At 47.5% G+C, this 9,892-nt stretch overlaps 1 protein-coding gene across 2 annotated transcripts in view; it reads left to right on the top strand.

Moving 5' to 3' along the window:
* Nucleotides 1-404: 404 nt before the first annotated feature.
* The window catches only part of RPS6KA1 (ribosomal protein S6 kinase A1), a 57,927-nt gene continuing 48,439 nt past the window's right edge, over nucleotides 405-9,892 (top strand). The window contains exon 1 of one of the 2 annotated variants that reach the window (XM_067543325.1): nucleotides 405-920. In XM_067543325.1, the coding sequence (XP_067399426.1) occupies nucleotides 858-920 (63 nt within the window). In that variant the 5' untranslated portion in view covers nucleotides 405-857. The remainder of the gene's footprint in view (nucleotides 921-9,892) is intronic. The other variant, XM_067543323.1, reaches the window with a different exon arrangement.

Here is a 9,892-nt window from a genome sequence, read left to right as displayed (position 1 = left end):
AGCTTTATGCCTGCCTGCGTTATCTGTGGCAAGGGCTGTCACTGGAGAATTACAGAGAGGAGGAGGGTAGGGTGGTATCTTGTGCTCAAGAACGGGATTTTCTAGCCATTCATCATGCTGCAGCGCGACACAGTAACGGAAGGGCTCCGGCACTGCTATTTAAGAGCACGGTTGCCAACTTGCCACTCATCTAACTCTGCTGGGGCCTTACTGTTCTGGGGGAAGCATTGTGAAAGCAGCGAAGGGGAGGGTCTGTGGGCCATGCCGCAAGTTTGAGGGGCACCTGGGAGGGGGGGAACGTTTTCAGGGGGGAGGGAAGATTTTGAGTTGCAGCTTGGACGAATGAGTCGGTGACAGGGTGGGGGGGGGCCGCAGCAGGGGTATAAAGGTGGGATGTGGGAACACCTGGAAAGGGGTGAGAATTTATATCCGCTAAGGATGCGGGTCTGGGGGGCAGCCCCGCCCTAGGGGGGACCCGTGAGGGGTGCGGCCTGAGAGCACCCCGCTTGGGCAGGGTCCCTCTCCAAGCAAGCTCGCCCCGTCCGGGGACTGCGCCCCGAGTCCCGCGCGGGAGCAGCGGGAATGCAGCGCCCGGGGCCCGGGCGGAACCTCTCTCCCGCCCCGCCGAGACACTCAGCCAATGGGGCGGAGGGGGCCGGCGCTAGCGGCCGGTGTCCAATGGGGCCGGCGAGCCGCGCTCGGAGAGCCGGGGGTGCGGAGCTCGCTCCGCGGCGGAGGGCGGGTGGCGGAGCTCGGGCTGCAGCCTTCCAAGCGCTGCTTCGCCGGACTCACCTGCAGCGCCCGGGGAAGGAGCCAGCCTCGCTCGCCCGCTGCGCCCGGGGCCAGAAGCCGGCAGCATGCCGCTCGCCCAGCTGGCGGATCCATGGCCCAACATGGAGCTGGTGCATCTGGACACGGAGGTGAGGAGGGGGGATCCGGTTCGCAGCGGGGAATGTGGGGGGGTCTCTGGGCAGGAGCGCACAGCCCCCCTCCATGTGCCCCTTGCATGGGGGGGCAGGGGATGTAGCCCCCCCAGCCTAGTTGGTGGAGGGTCTGGGGAGCCCCTGCGTGGCGGAGGGGGACCGGAGCCCCCGGCTGCCCGCCCGCCCCGCGGCGGGTCTGGGTCTGGGTCTGGGTCGCAGGCAGGGCAGGAGGCCGGGCCAGGCTGAGCGAGGTCCCGGAGATCTGGGGGGAGAAGAGGGGCCCTGGAGTCAGCGCTGCGAAGAGTCGGCGTGTGTGTGTGTGTGTGTGTGTTTGTATCTCTGTGTGTGTGTTGTGTGTGTATCTCTGTGTGTGTGTGTGTGTGTGTGTGTGTGTGTATCTCTGTGTGTGTGTGTGTGTGTGTGTATCTCTGTGTCTAACACACCCACACCCAAAGTTCCCCTTTGAACAAAGAAAGTGCCCGGGTCTCCTCCATCCGCCCCGGACGAGGGGCACGGCCCCGACCTAGCCACCGGCTCCCCTGCTCGTTAAAGCGATAACAATCCCGTACTGCATCGTCCGATGGAGGCGGGTCGGGATGCTGCACCCAGGATCTCTGCTTGGGGGGGGGGGGCGGGATGTCTGTGCGGCCCCCCCTTCCCCTCCCCGGGCTAAAGGGGTTTAGAAATCCCTAGCGGGGGAGGGGAAGGCAGGCGCGTCTTCTCACCTGATCCAATCAACATGTCTGCGAGCAGGTTTCAGTTCTGCCGGGGCTGGTTGGTTTATGTCTGTGTGTGTGTACGGACGCTGATTCCCAGCACTCCTGCGGGGGGTGCGCGCTGCCCTGGGACCCTGTCATCCATACCCCGCTGCACGGATCGGTCCTACCGGTCTGCAAGAGTCAGGGGAGAGACCCCTGGCGGGTTTACAGCTGGTGGACTGTGCAAACCAGCCGGGGGGGGGACTTAGTGGTGAAGCGAGTGGGTCACTGAGGGGGAATCTTTTGTACCAAGTCCTCGGGGGAGGTTCTCCAAGTTGCAAATAAAAACCCCGAACTGGCCAGCTGTCCTCTTTCAAACCTGATTTAACAGCGCCTTGCCTATATCACTGTCCAGTATTGAGAGAGGAATTAACTTTCCCAGCAAAGTGTCTTATGCCTGCCTCTCTCTCTCCCCTGTGTATAATACATATGTTACATGCGCACAGCTGATCACATTTCCTGAGAATTTGTAGGAAGCCATCCACCAGGATAGTGCTCAACTGAGACAGTACATTGCTGATCTGGCAGATCATTACATACTAACCCCTCCTTAAGCTGTGTTTGACACGTTTTTAAGGGAAGGAGTATCTAGCTTGCAGCCTCTCCAACATTTAAGGGCCTAATTGAACCCGCCAAATGCTCTGAGGTGCAGAATGAAGTCTGGAACTCTCCCCTTGTCTCTCAATCTCTTATTATTTAGATTGAGTCGTGCCCACAGTGTGCTTGGATCTGTCCAGACATGGATGACAATGCAGTTCCAGCTTCAAAGTCCCAAGTCAGAATGCCCCCTAAGAGCACTACACTGCTTCCCCTTCAAAGCCCGTGCACTGACAAGTCTCTAATCCAGCTTGCTAGGATGGGCAAGCGTTTAAAATTTCCAGGTGTCCTGTCAAGCGCCAAGGATTCCTTCTTGCATATACATTTTCCTTTCCTTCCTGTTTACGTTTTTTCCCTCCAGAAACTCAGTTCTTACATTTAGATGGACAGGATACCGCATGTGCCATAAACGTGCATTGTTGCAGGTTTGTGCGACAAAATTTTAAAAGGAAACGTGCGAGTTTGGGGAGCATTTAAACTGAATACTAAAAAATCGCCTGTGGTTGTGTGCAGTGTAATTGAGCACCTACTAATGGTGACTAGATCCAGCACTTCTATTCTACAGGTTGTCTTTTTCGCAGGCTCTGATGCTCTCCCTTTTTGCTGAGACATGCACTACTTTGCCTCCCCACCATCTCCCACAAGTTCACAAGCTGAGGGTCTCCTGCTAAAACTGACCACTTCCCATATAGCCTCTTGATATTTTCTCTCTTTACCCTGAAAGACCTGACTCTGAGGTGCCACTTCCCAATCATTGGCAATAGATCTGGATCGCTGAGCAATGACGATAACAAAAACTGTTCTGCTGAGAGAGTGTCAATGGCCCTTCTCTTTGTCAGTACTTCACCGTGCTAGTTAGCGGCAGTGCTAAGGGTCTCCAGCTGCTGTGGGTTTAGAACATCTGGGGCGAATGGATAGGTGGAGGATTCATCTTGTGGTGGACTAGCAGCATTTGGTATCAAGTTTTGAGTCATTAGGGTGCATGTGTGTACAGAGGTGGAAGGGGAGGGAGTTACTTGTTTGACAATGAGTTGATCAAGATGCAGTGCTTTCAGGGCTGACTTAGATCTGAAGATGACACTGCCATATTAAGATACCAGAGTGCTTCAAGTTTACGGGTTTTTTTTTCTTTTTGAACTTGAAGACCTCATAACACCGGATAACTAAATGCAAACTCTCACAGGAGGAAGAGTTAATGCCAGTGTCCATGACATGCAATGTGGCTGGCAGGACTGGGATTTACTGCCTAATCCTGTGGACAGACTGCACTTTTATGTGTGGCATGCCCGTCTGCTGGCTGTGTCAACATGACCAGAGCTGCTATTCTGAGCTGAAACTCTTCTTTTGGTTTTGTTTGGGGTGGGGGTCGTGTGTCCACTATGTTTGGAAATCCGTCTCATCTGTGAAATTTGTTTCTAACAATGGGAGAATGAGAGAACTAACGAAGTAGTGTATTTTCACCTACTGCCTCATTGGTAGCCTAATTTCAGCGTCAAGGCCTAGCTTTTTTCCTGACACCTTCCCCAAGCCTTCCCTGGGTGCTGAGCATCCACAACTCTTAAAAAAAAAAATCAGTGTAAGCAGCAGGTTCTTAGCACCTCTAAAAATGAGTCCCTCAACATCTGGGGTTAGGATGTAGAACCCAAGTCCCGAAGCTAATATCCCCACTCACTGGGGAGCTGTGTGCACGCACACTGGATGCCATGTAACAAAATGGATAGGATTAGTGGATTTTTGTTTCATCTTTAAGTTTAGCTGCCATCTTCTGTGCTCGATGCTGGCACGTTCCTTCTAACTTAGCAGACTACCTGTATAAGGATTGAAAGACTGAATGTGAATCGTGGCTTGCAAGGGCTGAGGTACTACAGGGTGGTGAGGATCTGCTGCCCCTTCCTGCGAAAGGTAAGGTAGCTATTAAACAAGACGTTTCTGGAATGTCAGTTACGTAAATTACCCTGGGATCCTTGCCACAAAGGCTTTAAATGGGCTTCCACAAACCTTTGCTTTCTGAGTCATGGACAGAGGTGTTATCGCAGTGTTAGTGGAAGAATCAAACCTCTTGTGCTTTTTTCATGCTCCAGGAGCATTAGTAATCTCTTTTTTTGAGACTGGTCACAGTTGGTTCTGTTTGTCACAGCAACCTGGGGTGCTCAAGTGAAGAACTTGGAGCTGTTTTGTGGGGTGTGCAGGGGAGAGTGTGTGAGCAATGCACTAGAGGAGGAAAGTAGGGATATACTTGAGTCCTGGGGACCTAACTCAGCCTCACAAATATTTCAGTCCCTCTTCTGCACTGATCAGAATATTGCTTATGTGGTTAAGAAATGTGGGTGGTGTGTAAGCAGTAGAAAATGAATCTGAGTGATTTAATTGCCATAGTAATGACAAGCAACTTTTAGGCTGTGCTTTTCTCTAAACTCTCCTTTCATTAGGCAAACATACAGCAACCTAAGGGACGGGCGCTTCAAACTGTAATTATTTTGCTCATATAAATACATGTCCTTTCTCTACTAAGCAAAAGCTCTCCTCGGCTAACTTATCTCTTGTGAACATCTTAGCTGAATGCTACTTACAGCAGTGATCAGAAGATAAAGAAGGAAGCTATACGATCTCTATCTTTATTAATACATTTCTCCAGCGTCCCACAGCCAGCTCATCAATCCGTTGTTTGGGCTACTCAGTGTTGGGTGGATTATCTTTATTTTGTGGAGTTTTCCTTTCTCAAACCACGGTCAGCAAGACCCTCAAATTCCATTTAAAAGATAATTAGCAACAAAACAATTTGCATGTCAAAGTACCAAAGACTTGTGAACTAAGGGCTTGATTCTCATTAGAGAGAGACTGTGTTGGAATTTTGTACATCAGCACTTAATGTTTCACCATTCATGGAAGTGAGTGGAGAAGCTTCTTTCTTGATACACAATACTTTAGTTATGTTTCGGCTTAGAAAGATTAGATTTTTATCTGTAAATGTTGATAAGCTTCTATTTCACCATACACACACAAACAGATGAGAAAATATTTCCATCCATAGTAATCTACATTTACAGCTGTTTACTTGGTATATTTTGATATGTGATGTTGACAGTTTGTGTGTTAATGGGTATAAAGCTTTAACTTTGAATCTCAACATCTAATGTCATCAGATTATTGTCTGATCCCCTCCCCCATAATTTTATGCAACTGTGAAAATTTAAATCGATAACTGAAAAAATGCTTTAAAATACACATCCGTATTATCCACTGAAATGATAAAAATCCAGTTCTGTCTAATCTAGTTATATTTTATGGCCATCTGAATAGTGACTAGTTGAAATTTAAAGCTTCAGAAATAGCGGGAGGGTGTCTGAGTTGCAGATCTACCAAAGATCTACTTCTGGTGTACACTCTAGTTAGAAGATAAATGCCTTGATTGTTGTAATGGCAATAAGAGAATTGGTTTAATATCTCATGACCCAAGGGGGCGGGGAGGAGTTCTTCCTGGTTGTCTGATTCAGAGCAGCCGTGGCTACCGTGTCCAGCTCTGGAAATTGCTTTCTGGCTGTGATAAGGATTATGTGGAATTAAAGGGATTTAAAAAAGCAAGATGTCCTAAGATAAACATCTCCAAGTGCAGCCTTAGGTGAGAGTTATGTAACCATATACATTTGCTTTCTTAATAGACAATTGTATTGAACAAACATCCCTGTGCGTAAATGGGGACTCTAGTTGCAAAAGTGGTTTCTGAAAGTGATGCATTCAGGTATTTCTAGAGTAAGTGACTGCTGAAAACCAACACTACAGGCAGCATGTCAGATTACTCTCTTAATCTGCACTTTCCTCAGACATGGAGCAATGCATGCTGGAAAAGTTTGGTGGAGAGATTGCTGACTCTCGTCCCAGCAGAGATGCATGTGAGCTGCAGTTTCTGTAGCATGCACTTGCTACTTTTGCTGGCCAGTCAATGTCAGCCCCTATTAACACACAGCACTCGGAGTTCAAGAGCAAAGTCTCATGCAATGGGATTCTTGCAGTAGGCATTGCCTAGTCAGTACACTATCACCAGCATTGCTCTCTTTTGAGTCACCATAGGGGTGGGGCATTCATGTAACCTTCTGTTTGGAAAAAGGAGAACGGTTTGCTGCCATAGATTATCTTGGGTTGGGCCACATGTAGCTGGTTAGTTGTGTACCTATATGGTATGCAGGATGGAGCCTTGAAAGAGGCAATTTACAAGACAAAAAGATGAAGTTGAAAAACCCAGAAATTTGTTCAGATGTTTTTATAAAACAATAAAGTGCAACATGTTCTCTGGTGAGGTGACTACTCTGTACATGTCAGGACAGAGGTATGTACGTAACTCCAGATGGGTAACAGATGGAAACCTCTGGGTGAGGTGGTAAAGGGTTTTTTCTTTTGGCAGGAGAGTCTTGGCTCAGTGTGCAGGCTTCTTCCAGCAAAGCTCAATTGTACAGCCATTTGAAAAGTGACTTATTTGTTGGATGGATTTAGTTCCTGGTGAAAGCACAGGGATGTGTATGCAAAGCACCCCCTGGAATGTGCACTTTGATTTCTCCCAGCACCCCTTCCACTCCCAGGCAGGATTATAGTCCATCATAAATAGCTTTCTGCAGAACAGGTGCTCCTTGATGGGAGGAAGTCAGTGAAACATGGCACTTAAAGGCACATGCCAAATGCTTAGGAAGCAGGTCGAGGCAATAGAGCAAAAGGGAGAGAGGCTGCTGGGACAGACAATACTCACTTTCAGTTAACAATTCTGTCCGCTGCAGTTCACTCAGTGCTTTCAAAACTTGTGCTTCAATTGTCTCTTCCATCCAAAGATCGCAAAGCTCAAGGAACTTGGTGGCAGAGTCCAGAATAAAACCCAGGTGTCACGCGCCTTAACCACACCCTCTTGCTTTCCTCCTTGTAGATTGCATCGAAAGAGATGCCCTTCTCTGAGTGGTTGTGTATGTGTGTTCCACTTAGTTGTGCTTGTGGAGAACTTTGTGTACCAGTTTCTGTGAGAGCAGCACCTGTGCCCTACGCCTCCTTGTGGCCCCTCCTGAGGCTATGTAAGGGCGGCTGAGTTTCAGGTTGGCCAAAGTCTCTTTTCAGTTACCATGGATTGCCTGGATGTAAATGAAAGCAGTTTGTCCCAGGTGACGCTTGATTCACTCTCCTGGCCTCTGAGTGGCTACTAATTAAATGTCAACTTCCTCAACTTAAAATGGCATTCCACTTCTTGTCAGCCCGACTTAAAAAAACCAACAACACATAAACAACCCTTAGAAAACTGCATTTTTAACGAGCAGTGACTTATGAATTGTCTATCAGTAACCGCTGAGCCAATAAACACGAGCGTGCTTCCAGTCCTTCTACACTAATGTGGCAAGAAAACACCCTTGTCTATGCAAGGAGGAGATCTTACTTCATTTCTTAAACATTCTTTGTAGGCTAAAGCCACTGACAGCTTCTCATAAACAACAGCTCTGTGATCTCCAGCAAACACTTAGCTATTTCTTCTGCTAGTTTGGCTCCGTAGTAGTACTCTGATTTTTCTCTGGCCACTTAGGGTTGAAAATACTTCTGAATCTTTAAACTGCACGAGTGTAGGAGAGGAAACAAAATGTGGTTTGGTCCTTTCTAAGTGGCCGAGTTAGAACAGACACCTCTGACGACTTTGGGAATCTGACCCTAAGTCCTTAAACCACATCTAACAACACATTTTTGTGGAGCTGCATGAATAAGTGGTGGGTGTGACTGATTCGTATATGTCTGCATGTATCTATCACACTGCAAACTTCATCTGTGAATGCCATTTTGATTGCAAATGGCTCTGTGCCTTGATGTTGTGTTTAACCTCCATCTTGAACTGGGATTCCAGGAGGTGTCCAGAGAATTCCTTATGCCTAGCAGAGGGATAACAATAGAAAGCAGTCAGGAATCGTTAATCTGGATTTTTTTTTTTTAAATCAAAAGGAAGCACTCTAGGACAACTGAGCTGGCAGTAGCCTAGGGGAACTAGTTTTGCCAGACGGGACTGCATGGGCCAGGGTGTATTTCAATACAAAAACCAGGGATAGCTGGATGAAATTAACAGGCAGCAGATTTAATACAAACAAGTGGTATTTTTTCACACAATGCACAACTAATCTGTGGAACTCATTGCCGTGGGGTGTTGTGATGGCCAGAAGTATAACTGGGTTCAGAAAAGAACTGGTTACATTCCTGGAAGACAGGTCCATCAGTGGCGATTTGCCAAGATGGTCAGGGACACAGCCCCATCCTGGGAGCAACCCTAGCCTCTGACTGCCAAGAACCAGGAGTGGAAGATTGGTGGATCACTCCATAATTGCCCTGTTCAATAGGCCCCCTGAAGCCCTGGTACAGGCCACTGTCCCAGGCAAGACACTGGGCACGATGGAGTATGGTCTGACCCACTATGGCAGCTCTTGTATTCTCTTAGGTTGCTGACCTGAGATGCTCAAGCCAAGCAATGTGGCCAGGGTGCCAAGGTCATTTCCACAGGCCCCAGTTCAGTAATCCCTATTCCGGCATCTCTTGGGTCCATGCTTAATTTCCCCTTGAAGTCAATAGCTCTAAGCATTTTCTTAAGTCCACACTTTAGAAAAGCAACTGGTTATACTATAGGCTGAGTCTGATCTCTCTCACTAGGGTAAACTGGGAGCAACTGGAACAACGCTGGTGTGAGATCAGAATTGGACCCGATAGGTGTAAATATTGCATGGCTAATGTCAGTCTAGCAGGCAGGGCTTTGCTCTCTTCTGTAACCGATGCGGCCGTGCTGTGAATTGTAGTAGTTCTAAATTCATGTACTGCAACGTGTTGCTTAGAGCGTGGCTCTCAGAGAGAGGGGGGTCACCGAAAACGTGTAGATTACCTGCTGTTTTCCATTGTGTTTATCTTTGAAGACTAAACTTGTACGTAAAGAACTGAGTCTGCCAGCTGCTTCCCTGCGCTGAATCCTTTATCATGAGTTAGCCACCAGCTGGTACGCATGGAGTTCAAAAATATATTGAATTATGTGTATAAGCTTCATGACGCCCATGTGAAAAGTAGAAACATTTAAACCTGGAACACGAGCAAGATAGGGTGGAAACTGAACCCCTGTAGCATTAAAATGAGACTTTCTTAGTGTCGAACTCCAAAAGCTATCATACGATGGCCGATAAATGCAAGATTTCTCTGCCTTGTTTTAAAAGGACACGAATTAAACAGGGCCAAAATGTAATTTATTGTTAGAAAGTGTTATAAAAGCTTGACACCAATCTGGAGGAGGAAACAACAACATTTAATTCTAACAAAAGTTAAACCCTGCAATGTTCAAAACTCAGACATTAAAGCACTAAGAACATGAAGGTAAAATTAATTTCATTGCCTTTTGTTGCTCAAGATGAGATGCAAAAAAATAAAGAGAATAAACAGTGATGAGAAGACTGGATTTCCAAAATTCTTTCACTTCTACGTTTATTGATAAACACAGGTAAATTGATTTTACAGAGTAAGGATTTTTGGGGCGTGTTCTTGCCACTCTGCTAAATATCAGATATCTGTGTCTAAGCAAATATCTCCCACCCATCTTTGTCCCCAAGTCTGCTTGCTCCTACCGGGCTG

The sequence above is a fragment of the Emydura macquarii genome, unplaced genomic scaffold (assembly GCF_026122565.2).
Source record: "Emydura macquarii macquarii isolate MOO-44397 ecotype Brisbane River unplaced genomic scaffold, CSIRO-AGI_Emac_v2 contig_820, whole genome shotgun sequence".
NCBI classification, from domain to species: Eukaryota; Metazoa; Chordata; order Testudines; family Chelidae; genus Emydura; species Emydura macquarii.
The sequence above is the reverse complement of the archived record's forward strand: the minus strand, read 5'-3'. Positions and strand labels throughout refer to the sequence as shown.